Here is a 15524-nt window from a genome sequence, read left to right as displayed (position 1 = left end):
CATCTGTGAAGACAAACTCTTAATATTGCAGTTTTGCAATTTTTCATCAGAACCGGGAAAAGTTAAAAAGCAGATTGTAAATTGGAGAAAGGGATTGGGAAGCAGAAAACACAAGGTTGTGATAGGATAGAACGCAGAAATTAAATGATGAAAGGGGTGATGGTACAAGGCACTTGCAGTAGGTGAGTATGCTGAAGAAATGGAAAGGAATGCTGATTATTTGTGATTCACTGAACTTGCTGAAAGCAAGTAATGTACCCAATTGAAAAATGAGGTACTGCACTTGGTGTGTATTTGGTTTCACTGGAGCTGTGTAAGGGACAGAGGGAGATATCCAAGTTGGAATGAGACAGAATGGAGATGATTGGGAACTGAGGATCATAATTTTGTAGAATGAAAGAAACACTGCAAAGCGGTACCCAATGGTATCGAAATGGAAAAGTACAAGTAAGTTACGGCTTCATATCGTATGTGTTTGGGACCCTGGATGGTGGGAAGGAGGAATGAAATCAATCATTTCCTTGCATTGCTACCCTCCTGATTTCCTCTTCCCACTTTTGTCCTCTACTGGTCAAACTCTTACTACCATGACCCTTGCACCTTATTTGTCTGCCTGCACTGCACTTTCTCTGAATCTGTAACGCTATATTCTGCATGCTGTCATTGTTTTTCCTCTTGTACTACCTCAGTGTACTTGTGTATGGAATGATCCACACACTTAATTCCAAGGTACAGTGAAACTATGATTCAGAAATTCCAATGGTTTAGCATCCGGCTCACCTGGGCCCTGTGTCCCATGCTCCTTTTAAACTTGCTTATTTCACGAAAATCTGCCAGTCTGGCACCACCAGGTTATCAGAATTTTATTGTACACGGGTGTTCAAATAGCAGCTGGAATGTAGAGAACCCCAGCTGCTCTCCCCCACTAATTGTCTAGAACCACCCTCCTTTTACCACCTTCACCTCCAAGTGGAAGAAGATCATTGTGACAAATGATACCATCCTCTCATCTGATCCTGAACCATGTTCCAGGAAGTAATGTAAAGGAGAAAACATGGCAGAAGTTTCTAACTGTGTGAAATGCGTAACAAAAGTAAAGGTGGGTCTCATAAGTGCAATGCCAGATGAAATTGTAATGGATTAAAGAAATGGCTTTGATATTAAATGATTGCTATTACTTTCTTCATTATAGAGGATGGGATAAATGTAGCAGAAATAGTGAGGATTCAAGGGTTTAACTGTAAGAACTTGGTCATTAATGCCACTGAAGAGAAAATGTGGGCTGAAGGCTGATAAGATCCCTGGATAGTTCGAATCAGTGCTCTAAAGAGATGTCAAGAGAGAAAATAGGGAGCTATAGACCAGCAAGCCAGTGGTTGTTGAGAGTATGCTGGAATTAGAAAATCATAATTTAATTAGGCAGAATCAATTTGGTTTTGTGAAAGGGAAATCATACTTAACTAATCTAATAGTTCTTGCAAAAGTAACCTGCAGAGTAGATGAGGAAGAATTAGGAGATGATGTAAAACAGGAAATATAAATCAGGATTTTGAAAAAGCACTTGAAAACACATCATACAAAAGGTTCTTTGATAAAATAAAGGCTCACAGGGTTTGGGGTAAGAAATTAGCATGCGTAGGACGTTGATTGGATGGAAACCCCAGTAGGAATACTTTGGTTTAATTCGCCAAATCCATGGATTTTCACTACTGGCAGTTTCTGTTGAGATTTTTTTTTAAAAAGAAAGGTGAAATTATGATGAATAATTGGACAAGTGCAATGCCTGGCTGATACTAGCAGATTAATGGTTTGTGGGTTGGTACAAATCAGGACTTCAGCTCCTGCAGAGTAAATAAGGAAAATGAAAACTGAAGTGACCTGATCTCACCATATTTCTCAGTGAAATCTCATTATCACAGCACTATTGTTCATTTCGTCTGGTTGGTGCAAGAGATGGCTGATTCATCTGCATTTATTAATTATGTATAATCATGAGATTACAGCCAATTCAGTTTTCAAAGAAAAGCACACATGTAGGTAAACTTTGCACTGCTTAAACTACATTAAACTTTCCAAACATTTCCTGGGATTATTTTTAAGCTTTATTTAAAAATAAATTTTTGGGCTCATCAAAGTGAGGTGCTGCTCAAATAGTTTCTATTTTGGATATCAGCTGTTCTTAAGTAGTATCAGCCTTTCCCACCAATATCAAGATGGGTTGCTAACATTCATGTCCAGCCTGATTCCTATGAAGAAGTTCAACACTGATTCCAAGGATTTATAACACTGTCAACCCTACCACCACTTTCAATGTTCTTATTAAAGGGATTCATTTTCAAGGGATATTGCCAACAAGATGAGGATTTTGTGTCCATGCCTAGAAGGGTCATGTATTGAAGAAGTAGTCAAGAGGTGTTAAATTGGCAGAGTTGTCTTGTAGGCCAGGTTAGATAAGGGTGGAAGAGTTCTATGGAACATTTTCTTGACAGTTTGGTAACTTCATAAGCATCAATACAGATATTAACACGTTTAATGGTTTTGATTTCTTTCGGTTGTTTTAAATACCTTGGCTATTCTGCAAGTTGAATGTTGCATTGGGTTAATGAATACTTTGCAATTGTCTTTGTGAAAAAGGGCAATCCTAATGTTGTGGTTAAGGAAAAAGTGTGAGGAATGCTTAATGAAAAAGGATGTATTAAAAGTTTTAACTCACCAGACCTGGATGAAATGTATCTCCAGGCTATTAAAAGAAGCAAGGGAGAACATTGCAAATATTTTGACCAGCATTGTTAAATTATTCCCAGTAAGAGCAGTGATATAGTACTGTCAGAGAAAAAGGGAGGAGGGGATAAACAGTGTAATTACAAACCAGTTAGTACATGGCAAGGATGATGGTAGTCCACATGGATTTCAAGTCTTTTTTTTACAAGGTCCCATGTAGCAGGCTGTTCAAAAAGTAAAAGTCTGCAAGATCCAAACAAGATTCATAATTGGATCCACTATTGGCTTTGTGGCAGGAAGAGAAGATTGGTTGTTTTTGTGACTGGAAGGCTGTTACCTGTGGGATCACAACCAAAGATTAAAACATGTAGAACAAAAAACACGTAAATGATTTGGAACTAGATGTGATTACATATGATAAAAATGTTTGTAGAGGATATTAAAATTGGCATGTGGTTGATTAGAGGAGAAAAATGTTCAGTTTCAGGAAAATAGCAAAGGTCTTGTCAGTTGGGCAGAAATTGACAAGGGCCATTTCGTGCAGAGAGGCTTGAGATAATGTGTTTCGGGAGTTGTAACAAGGCAACGATGTTCAGTATGTGGGAGGATATTGATTAGTGTTCGTGATAGGAGGGCAGGTAGACATGGTGGATAAAAAGATGCTCTATTAGTTGAGGTATAGTATGCAAGAGAAAGGGAATCTATGTTAAAATTGTATATGAAAACTTGCAAGGACAAGCCAGGGAACTACAAGCTGGTGAGCCTAGCATCAGTAGTGGGAGAGTTACTGGAGGGGATTCTGAGAGACGGGGTCTATCTGCACTTGGAAAGGCGAGGACTGATCGGGGCTAGTCAGTATGACTTGGTGTGTGGGAAATTGTCTCAGGATATGGTCAAGAGGACAGAGCAGTAGAAATTCAGTTCTTTTTCTCCCCCCAGGGTAGGGGAATCAAAAACTTGAGGGCATAGGTTTAAGGTGAGAGGGGAAAGATTTAAAGGAGATGTGAGGGGCAAATTTTTCCACACAGTGTGTGGTGCATGTACAGAATGAGCTGCCAGAGGAAGTAGCAGAGGTGGGTACAACTGCAACATTTAATAGACATTTGGACAGGTATGTGGGTAGGAAAGGCTTGGGGATATGGACCAAATGCAGGCAAATGGGACAAGCTTTGGTGGGCACTTTGGTCAGCATGAGCGAGTTGGGTAGAAGGCCCTGTTTCCATAGCAGAACTTGAGGTTTACCACTGACTCTAGACTGGTTTGATTGTGTCCTCTTCAGGTCACTGCATTACAGAAAGTTTTGATTGTAAAAGAGATGCAAGAGATTCTGTAGCTGCTGGAGTCTGGAGCAACACACACAAAATGCTGGAGGAACTCAGCAGGTCAGGTAGCATCTATGGAGGGAAATAAACAGTCAACATCAGGACTAGAAAGGAAGAGGGTAGAAGCCAGAATAAAAAGGTAGGGGGAGGAGCACGGGCTGGTAGGTGAGAGGTGAGTGTAGGTGTACTCGGGGGAAGGTAGGTGGGTGGGGGAGGGGGGATGAAAGGGAGTGATGCAAGAAGCTGAGAAGTGATGGGTAGAAGAGGAAAAGGGCTGAAGGAAGAGGAATCCAGTAGGAGAGGACAGTAGACCATGGAATAAAGGGAAGGAGGTAAGGAATAGATGGGCAGGGAGGTGAAAGAGAAGTAATGAGGAGGCCACAGGAATGAGGGAAAGCAGAGATGGGGGGGTAGAGGGAGGGGTTACCGGAAGTTGGAGAAATCAATGTTGAAGCTGTCTGGTTGGAGACTACCAAGGTGGAATATGAGGTGTTGTTTGGGTTGGGTAAGCAAGATGTTTTATTGGATCAGAAGTTGAGGGATGTATAAAATTAAGGGGATGAAATGGGAAAGACCCATCTCCCTTAGCAGAGGGTTGACACAATGGCCTGAATGCCCTCCGGTGTCATAAATGTTTCTGATTTTTAACAATAAGGTCTCTGGATTCCACTCCAGTAATGTAACCATCGTGTTACCTTAGCCTTGTGGAGTGGTTGCATTGTTGTGAGATTTTTTTTGTATTTGCAGGATCCTCCACATTAGCTTCCTCACTCACGTTGGCTTTCATGTGACTTTATAATAGCATTGATTTTAAAATCTCTGCATCCCAAGCCACTGTCTTAATTTATATTTTGTGCAGACTCTGCAATTCTGATAGAGATGCTTGCTTCATTTCTTAGATTGTGAGATACAGTGGGGGAAGGGGCTCCTGTCACTTGACTGAGAGCACCAATTATCGCATAGTTGTACAACACAGAAACTAGCCCTTTGGCCCATAATGTCCATGCTGACCTTTTTGTCCATCTACACTATTGCTATTTGCCTGAATTGGGATGTATCCTTCTATGCCTCGTCTATTGAAGTATCTGTCTAACTCCCTCTTCCAACATAGTGATTGTATCTGATTCCACCACCTGTCACGAACCAGCAACAAAAGAAACACACTGAGCATGATTCAGTGTTAAAAACTATTTTATTAATTACTACTTATGATACGTAAAATAAAAGTAAAAATGTTAGTATGTTAGAATTCAAGAATGTTAAACCTCGAACGTTAACCCCAAAACTAAACTCGTCGTGTGTGTGTGTGACAAAGTCCAAAACTCCCAGTTCCGGAATGGTTCTTAAAGTTCAGTTCCGCAAGCCATAAGGTGAAACATGAGCAAGGGCTTCTTCAACAACCACCGTTGTCTGAAGATAAGATGTAGATGTAGAAAAAGATAGAGAGAGTAAATACGAAATCCAAATGTTCCACGATGGAACCCAAACGACACTTCAGTGTTTACTTGGTAGTGACTTCCTCACCCCGAAAGCATCCGAACCGTGGTCGTCCACACACAAATACCTGTTTCCTTCTACAGGTCAGCAACAAAGTGAACTCCACCGGATTACTTCCAACTTCCATACATGGATTTCAGTGGCAAACACAGTTATTGTTTCTCATCCATCGATAGAGAAAGCAAGCAGGCTGGTGTCTCTCTCCCTTCTCTCTCTCTCTCTCTTCTTCTAACCTCTTCAACAACGTCATTACGTCCTTTATCTTCTATTGACGTAAGCATGCCCCACACACACATACACACACACTCTCTATCTTAAAGGGACTTTCACTGAGTCCGTAACACACCAACTCTGGAAGCATGTTCCAAATATCAACCCCTCTGTAATTTAAAAAAAAACCTTCTCCCCTTGGATCCCTTTTAAAACTTGCTTACATACAGCTGTAAAGATTGAGATGAATGGATGGTTCAAATAAGTGAAGCTTGGATGTTTATTCATATTATTTCTTAATTGGAATTGGTTTATTATTGTCACTTGCATTGAGGTACAGTGGAAAAACTTATCTTGCATACCATTCATTCAGATCAATTCATTACACAGCACATTGAGGTAGTACAAGGTCAAACAATAACAGTGCAGAGTAAGGTGTCACAGCTACAGAGAAAGTGTAGTGCAGGTAGGTAATAAGGTGCAAGGTCATAAGGTAGATTGTGAGGTCAAGAGTCCATTTTATCGTACTAGGGAACAGTTCATTAGTCATAGCAGCGGGATAGAAGCTGTCCTTGAGCGCCTGGTGGTACATGCTTTCAGGCTTTTGTATCTTCTGCCCAATGTGAGAGGGAAGAAGAGAGAATGTCTGGGGTGGGTAGGGTCTTTGATTATGATGGCTGCTATACTGAGGCAGAGAAGTATAGACAGAGTCCATGGTTTCTGTGATATGCTGAACTGTGTCCACAACTCTGCAGTTTCTTGCGGTCCTGGGCAAAGCAGTTGCCATACCAAGCTGTGATGCGTCCAGATAGGATGTTTTCTGTGGTGCATCGATAAAAGTTGGTGAGTGTCAAACGGGACTTGCCAAATTTCTTTAGCCTCCTGAGGAAGTAGAGGTGCTAGTGAACTTTCTTGACCATGGTGACGCTTTTTTGTTCAATGTAGAAGTGTTTCTGGCTGCTGCTTCAGAAGCAGTCACAGTTCAAGCACAGCACACCCTACAACTTCAGTGTGCTGAGACTCAGTGGATCTTCCTTTCACTTCTCTTTGTGCCTTTGCATATCTATAAATAGCATGCTAAGCTGTGGGACATTCAGGTGGAAATCTGATGCTCTTCCCTCTGTTAACAGATAATATTTGGAAGACCAGCATTCCTGGCTTTTTCACTGCAAATGAAAGAATCTCTTCAAATCTGTACAAATTCCTGACAGGTGACACAGCTCTTGATGATTAAGGGTAGGGCAGTGAATATTGTCTACATAGACTTTAAGACATATGACAAAGTCCTTCATGGTAGACTGGTCTAGAACATTAGTTCACATGGAACTCATGGAGAGTTGATAAGTTGGATACAAAATTAGCTTGGTCATAGAAGGCAGAGGGTAATCGTGAAGGGGTGTTTTTCTAACTGGAGAGATATTTGGATGAAAAAAAAAGGTCTGAATAGTAAGTTTACAAACAACACAACAATTGGTGGCATTGTGGGTAGTGAGGAGGGTTGTCAAAGGATACTCTGCAGGATATAGACCAGTTGGGGAATTTGGGCAGAGAAATGGTAGTTGGAGTTTAATCTGCACAAATGTGAGATGTTGCATTTTGGGAGGTCAAATGCAAGAGGAAAATGTATAGTAAATGCCAGGACCCTCGGGTGCATTGATGTACAGAGGGATCTTGGGGTACAAGTACATAGCTCCCTGAAAGTAGCAGCACAAGGAGATACGGTGATAAAGAAAGCATATCGCATGCTTGCCTTCATCTGTCATGGCAGTGGGTATAAAATGAATTTAACTTTGGTTCAGCCACATTTGGAGAATTGTGTCCAATATTGGTCACCACATTACACGAAAGATGTGGAAGCTTTAGAGAGGAGGTTACAGGGAGGGGCTGGACAAACTTGGATTGTTTTCTCTGGAGCATTGGAAACTGAGGGGCAATCTGATGGAGGTTTATACAATGAGAGGCATAGGGTAGATTGTCAGGGTAAGGATGTCAAATATTTGACGACCACGAATCTACTTTTATAAATTTGTGCTGACCAATTATAATTTTCTGTGTTATTAAGTCTATCCTTTTAGATTCCAACATTTTTCCCTACTACTGATCTAAAGCTAGTAGTTACCTGTTTTTTTTCTCCTTCGTATGCTTATACTTGGTACTGCCCAATCTGCAGGAACAATTCCAGAAACCAATAGTATTTTAAAAAATGTTAATGAGAACATCCACCATTTCTGTAGCCACCTCTTTTAGAAGCATAAGAAATTAGGAGCAGGGTGCCCACCACACCCCTCAAGACTCTCCTGCTATTCAATAGGATCATGGCTGATTTATGCTGGCATCAACTCTTCTGTGTCAGTTCCCCATAACCTTCAGTTCCTTAATCTTTCAAATATTCATCTGTCTTAAATATGTCTAATGATCTGTCCTTCACCTCCCTAGTTCTTGGTATCCCTATTATGGGAAACATCCTCTCAGCAACCACCCTGTCAGAGTCAATCATTAAGATTGCATCTTTCTTCTGAACTCCACTGAGTGAAGGCCCAACCTTCATTCATCAACCCCTTCACCCCCAGAGTCAACCCAGTGAATCTTCTCCACACTTGCATTAACCTTCCTGGTAACACCACACTGCAGGACTGATGTGATTAAGCTAGAGAAGGTGCAGAAAAGATTTGCAAGTCTTTTGCCTAGATTGCATGAGGATTGAATTATAAGGAGAGAGTGGGATTGTTTTCTCTGGAGTGAAGGAAGTTGAGAGGCGATATGGTAAGAGGTATAAAGTTGAGAGAGGCATAGATAGGGTAGCTAGCTAGAGTCTGTTTCCTCTGGTAGGGATGTCTAAAACCAGAGGGCACAGGTTTAGGCTGAGAGGGAGGAGGTTTAAAGGGGATCTGAGGGGTAAATTTTTCAGAGTAGATGGTATCTGGAATGATCTGCTGGAGGAGGTGTGGGAGGCAGGAACAATAATGGCATTTAGGGGGATTTGGAATTAATGCATGGAAAGTTTTCTGGTATGGGGAAACATTGGAGCAGAGGCTAAGATCAGATCAGCCATGATCTTGCTGAACAGTAGATCAGGTTCATTGGATCACTTGGCCTACTATTGCCCCTGCTTCTATTTCCTGTGTTAATTTGTTTCTCAAATGTTTGAGACAACTTGTGCTGTTCCACTAAGTGTTGAGACCAAGAAAGTATCTTGCCTTTGCAGTTTAAAAATGCTTCACAGCCAGTGGCCATTTTTTTAAAAAGCTGGTCGCTGTTCAGTAGAGAAATATGCAGAAAATCCATGACACTGTTAATGTGTTTCAGTGATATTTACACTTCAAATGTTGTGGAAACTAGCAGAAATTTGCATCCTTGAATGGGGAGGGTGAGGGGATTGTGGTGTGTTCTTTTCATTTGTGCTTCAAAATTTCAGTCTCCTACAATATTGGATTACCTTGTACTACATGACCCTAGATAATGTTTATCTTGGGGACAGCTATGCAAAATGGCAAGTTGATTTGGTGTGATTTTGTACCAACTGATGCTTAATAACAGGGTATTTTAATATTGTGCAACATTGAGCTTGAGTGTAAGCAGGGGTTTGAAAACTTGGATTTGGAGTAGAGGGTGTCTCGAGTAGCAAAGCTGGGGGTTTAATATTGTGCATTCAGGCTTTGTGGTCATTTTAATTTTGTATGTCAAATTGCCTCTGCTGAAATGACAGACCTATATATAGCAAGCATTATCTCCTCAGTCTGTTCAGGTACATCATGACTCTGGGGAGATAAAGCTGTAACCATTTGTGCTGCTGGGTGTTTTCACAGCTTAAGTGCTCAATGTATTGAAATCCCTCAAGCCCCCCACTCATCCAAGTGGGAATGCTGCTGTACTCTTGAACTGCTTATTTCAGTCAGTGCATATCAGACTACATATTCTTAGCTAATTTCCGGTTGAGTCAATGTTGGCAATACAGTACATGGTATTAGATCTGGTGGGATGAATGTTAGCTGTATTAAAAATCTGTTCCATTTGGTATTGGCAAATTTGAGGTGTTGTCTAATCAAAAGTGACAGGATGGCTCCTTGCCTCTTGAATTTAAGCTAAATGGGATGTATCTGAAGATGCTGAGAGATGCAAGGCTAAAGGGAGAGGATGGTGGAGTGGGACCAGCTGGATTGCTCTTTAATATAGGCAGATTTGACTTGATGGGCCGATGGCCTCTTTCCATGCCATAACCATTTTGATTCTGTAACTGTCATTTAACTGATCTACAAGAAACATGGTTTTGCAGATTTTAATCTGCTCCCTTTCCTGCATTCAGGAGATTGAACAGACAGGATGACTGGAATATATGAAGGATGAGGTGCAAGTACCAAAATGTCTGCTCCCAAATGGCTGTCATATATTTAAGTGCTACTCTGATCATTACTTTGTCTTGCTTTGTACCATTGTATTACTGGTTAGTAATTGTTTAAAACAATTAATTCTGGATGGATTGTTATTGGGAGTATCTGTCTGTGGTTGATGGGAGCAATTGATTCTTCATCCTGTCTCTGTTTATTTGATTGTTTGCCCTCTTCAGGATAGTTTTGTGTCTAGCCAGAGTCCTATTATTATCCCATTTCCTGTGTTGCTGCTGCTCTGGCCTGACTGCTGAACCCAGGAGACCAGAGCTGATTATATATCAACATAACATTCTCTTTTCTCTTCACAGATGAAGCGAAAATCAGAGAATGGCCTTGATGTACGATCATTGTCGCCAGGAAAGAAATTGTGCAAAGGCTCTGAATACTCCAGGTACTGACACAGAGCAGATGCATCAGTGACCACTAAAACTCACTGAATGGGCTACTCTTATGGTTAATCGAGGTCTTGCTGCCTCACTTGCTTTATATCAAAGAATAGGAACTAAAAGAACAATTTGTTTTCATAATCCTTTATTTATGAAAAAATTTACACTCTCAATTCCAGCCACATTACATTTCAGAGTCTGAAACAATATTATAAATTGATCGTTAATGCAGCGGAACAGTATATCAAAGATGTAATCTCCTGTAATTATGAATTTAATATGCCATTACTGTACATCCTGCCAATGTAGATTTTCAGTGCTTAAAAACCTGGCTTCATGAATTTGAATGTCTGTGGTTAGATATTCTCTGTTAATGCATGACAATATCTCAAAGCATTTCACACAATGATTTTAAGGAATTATAGTCAGTCAGTTATGTATTATTAATTGTGTAGCCTTACTGTACAGTAGTGTTACTTCAATTGGGTTTCCACATACCCATCTTTGCTGGTGCTGCACCCTGCTGTTTGATAGCTAGCAATGGCCTCAATGCACCTTGGCTTTTGGAAGTTCATTTTGATATACACAGCTTGGGTTTGGAAAGGCAGCATCTATACTGAGCAATTTTCACAGTGAGGGCACTTACCGAGCCAAGCAATGTGTTTTGCTGAACGCCCAGCTTTCATCACAGGCATTGCTTCAGTGAGGACTTGGTTGCTAATTGAAATGAATGTGGACCATGAGTTTGGGGGTTGGTGGTGATGTAGGTGAAGAGATTTTATTTTGAAGCAGCAACAGTAGTTCTGGCAAATATTATGGAGCTTTGAAAAGGAAATCAAATGTATCCTTGAGTAGATAAACTTGCACAAGAGAAAGTCAGGAGAGGATTTGCACAGTACTTATGAAGATGAAACGCAATGGGCTAAATGGCTTCCTGTGATTTTTTTTCTAAGTCATCAATTCATCAAAAATTCTTTATAGAAGCTTGACAGAACAGATGCTGAAAGGTTGATTCCTCTGGCTAGTGTATGCAGTACCAGGGGCCCATTGTTTGAGGGTTGAGTAGTGGTAAATTTTAGGAATTATCTGCCCTTTTGGACATATAGCAGCATGGCAAGAAGGCTGAGTTTAGATAAAGGATTAGCTATGACCTTTTCGAATGACAAGACAGACTCGTGAAGCAACAAGGCGTAGTCCTGCTATTTCTGAGCATCTTTAAATAAAGAACTATGTCAGGTGTGGTCTGTATTATTCATGCAATGGCTTAATGGGTAAACATACTGTGACCTGGAATAATTGTAGAGAAATCTCCCAGTTTGTGCTATTCTTCCCGATCCTATCTGGAGCTGGTCTTGGCATTCCTGTGCCGGGAAAGAAAAAATTCCAGATTTCTGCACCTGTTGTCCAAACATTGGGGAAGTGTAATGTTCAGGGTGGATATTGTTCTAGTCCATGACTCGTGCATTACAGGGTCAAGACTAGATGAAATCTACAAAGAAGATCTAAATCGAGCAAGTTAAATTAAAATTTTGATAACTGAAAATAATTTTAGAAATGTTTCTCAGTTAGGCTCTTATGAAAAAGTTGTGTTGTCCCTGAGCCCTTTCCATCCCCTTTATAGTCCCACAACATGCTTGCACTTGCTGTCTGAGTCACCAGTGAGGTACTTGTAGAGCAAAATTCTGAGAGGCTCAGATTAGACAATTAGCACAGGAACGGGCCCTTTGGTCCATCATGTCTGTGCTGACCATTACGCCAATTTAAACTGCACATCTGTCTGAATGTGGTCTATATTCCTCAATTTTATCCTTGTTCATGTGTCTATCTAAGAGCCTCTTAAACATTGCTATCGTATCTGCTTCCACCACTTCCCCTGGCAGCCCTTTCCAGGCACCCACCACTATTCTGTGTTTTTTTAAAAAAAAACGCCATATAAATCTCCTTTAAACTTTTCCCCCTCTTGCCATAAAACTATGCCCTCCTAATGTTGGACATTTCCACCCTGGGGATAAAGACTTTAACCATCTACCATATCCATGCCTCTCATAATTTTATAAACTTTCAGGTTGCTCCCTCCTCAGCCTTGGCTCCAGAAAAGCCTATCCTGTCCTTGCTCACTAATACCGTCTAATTCAGGCACATCCTGGTGATCCCCTTGCACCCTCTCCAAAGCATGGAACACAGAAGAGTGCAACATAACAGGCCCACAATGTCTCTGCCTAACACAATGCCAAATTAAACTAATTCTCTTCTGCCTGCCATTATCTATGTCCCTCCATTCCCTTGCATATCCATGTGCCTATCTAACAGCCTTTTAAACGCCACTGTTATATCTGCTTCCAACACTCCTCCCAGCAGCCCGTTCAGGCATCTGCCACTGTGTGTAATATATAAAAAAAAACAAAAGTAAAATTGCCCCATACATCTCCTATTAAACTTTCTCCTTTCACCTTAAATGCATGACCTCTGGTGCTTGACATTTCGACCCTGGGATGAGGATTTTATCTACCCTATCTATGCCTCTCATAAACTTCTCTCAGGTCTCCCTTCAGCTTCTGACGCTTCAGAGAAGAGAACCTGTCTTTGTAGCTCATACACTCTAATCCAGGCAGCATCCTGGTAAACCTCTTCTGCACCCTTTCTATACTTTCTGTGATGTGGCGACTAGATTGGTATTGGTTTATTATTGTCACTTGTACCGAGGTACAGTGAAAAGCTTGTCTTACAAACTGGCAATAGTTTAAATGTGGCCTAACCAAAGTTTTATACAGCTGCAGTGTGACTTCCTGACTTTTATACTCAACACCCTAACCAATGATGGCAAGCATGCTGTACGTTGCCTTTACCACCCTCCTACTTTTGGAACAGCGAGAGTTAAAGTAACCTCTGAGAAAAGGATGGATACTTTTTTAACTGGAACATTTTCTACGCAAATGTCCATTGACTGAAATGAGGAAGGTTAGCATATGCTGATCGTGTATCAAATTAGGTAATGTTAGTGGCTGTGATGCTGATCCCAGCTTTTACGTGGGTGATGGGATATGGAAGGAGTGACTGTTAGGCTCGCATCATCTGGTGTCTTTTCAATTTTATATGAAATTTAAAGAATTGTAGTGTGTGAGCTGCATATTAATCGCCATCTGGTGCCTTTGTGACCCAACTCGTGAGTAGTATATGCTACAGGCTGAAAGATCTTATTAACCAGGACAAAATTAAGATTTTTGGATAAATATGCATCTAACATTTTTTATTTACAACTTTTTCTTTTCTCATTTTAGTTCCAGGTTCTCATTTCATCGTGATGAATTTGTTTAAGCAAATGTCCATTGGCATTGTCCCAAAATTTAAACAGTCAAGTATGGGGTTTGCTGCAAAGTTAAATTCAATTCTGCTGAACCCCAGCAAGAGGAGTAACCCTATCTGTTGGATTTGTACTCATGAGCCATTCCTAGGACTCTTGGAGGGGTGGGGGGGGGAGTTCTGCTGATCCACCATAAGTCAACAAGTACATGAAGTAGTTGTCTGTATTCACTGAAGCTGTAATCCCACTGAACTCATCAGGGCCTGACCATGGAGAATAGTCACGTCTCTGTTTACGTAAAATAGTATAACACAGGAAAAGGCCCTTTGGCCCACAATTCTGTGCCAACCATGGGATCAAATGAAATTAAACCTATCTGCCTGCACATGATCCATATTCCTACATGTTCATGTGCCTGTCTAAATACCTCTCAAATGTCACTGTTGTGTCTGCTTACACCACTTCCCCTGGCAGTGTGTTCCAGGCACCTACCACTCTGTATACAAAAAGAAATACTTGTCCCGCATGTCTGCTTTAAGATTGGGGGGGTGGGTAGTGGGGGGAGGGAGGAGCTTAAAGGTTCCCCACTTTTAGTTCCCCCGCCCCCATCTTAAAGCTCTGTCCTCAAGTATTTGACTTTTCTGCACGGGGGGAGGGGGGGTTGTTGGGGGAGGGAGTCTGACCATCTACCCTATCAATGCTTCTCACTTAATAAACTTCAATCAGGTCTTCTTTCAGTCCCTGACACTCCAGAGAAAACAATCCAAGTTTGTCCAACCTCTCCTTGTAGCTAATACTCTCTAATCCAGGACGCATGCTGGTTAACCTCTTTTGCACCATCCAAAGTCTCCACATCCTTCCTGTAACATGGTGACTGATGAAGGCATGCATCCTGTATGCTGCCTTTACCACTCTATTTGTGTTGCCACTTTTAGGGAGCTATGGACTTGGTCTCCAAGATCCCTCTGTTATCAATGCTCTTAATAGTTGCTCTTTACTGTATATTTTCCCTTTACATTTGATCTCTCAAAGCGTAACACCTCACTTGCTCGGATTAAACTCCATCTGCCATTTCTCTGCCTGTATTTGCATCTAAATCCTGTTGTTTCCTTTGACTTCATTATCTACAACTCCAATTTTTGAGTCATCTGCAGACTTGCTAATCAGCCCATATCGTACAAGCTATTTGGACAACAGTTGATATCCCAGCGCTGATTCCTGCAGAACACCACTGGTCACAGACCTCTGGCCAGAATAACGCCTTCCACCAGTACACTGTTTTCTATGGGCAAGCCTATTTTCAATCTAATCTACGTAGTCACTATGGATCTCGTGCATCTTCATCTTTTGGATCAGCCTACCATGAGGGACCTTGTCAAATGTCTTTACAAAACATAATTTTGTCAATGCTAGAAATCTGAAAATTGAAAATGCAAGCAATATTCAGTGGTTAGAACATTACAGCACAGTACAGGCCCTTCAGCCCCCAATGTTGTGCCAACATTTTATCCTGTCCTAATATCTATCTAACCCTTCCCTCCCACATAGCACTCCATTTCTCTATCATTCACGTGTCTATCTAATAGAGTCTCTTAAATGTCCCTAATGTATCTGCCCCCACAACCTCTGCCGGCAGTACGTTCCATGCACTCACCACTCTCTTTAAAAAAAAATCTTACCCCTGACATTCCCCTTATAC

The 15524-nt window shown here is 41.1% G+C and overlaps 1 protein-coding gene across 1 annotated transcript in view; it reads left to right on the top strand.

Annotated features, from left to right (window-relative positions):
• The window catches only part of LOC127576083 (F-box/WD repeat-containing protein 7-like), a 160614-nt gene that overhangs the window by 117174 nt on the left and 27916 nt on the right, over positions 1–15524 (top strand). Inside the window, exon 4 of the mRNA XM_052026459.1 lies at positions 10447–10529. Within this exon, the coding sequence (XP_051882419.1) occupies positions 10447–10529 (83 nt within the window). The remainder of the gene's footprint in view (positions 1–10446; positions 10530–15524) is intronic.

The sequence above is a fragment of the Pristis pectinata genome, chromosome 11 (genome assembly GCF_009764475.1).
Source record: "Pristis pectinata isolate sPriPec2 chromosome 11, sPriPec2.1.pri, whole genome shotgun sequence".
Taxonomy (NCBI): Eukaryota; Metazoa; Chordata; class Chondrichthyes; order Rhinopristiformes; family Pristidae; genus Pristis; species Pristis pectinata.
This window is presented reverse-complemented; position numbering and strand designations above follow the sequence as displayed.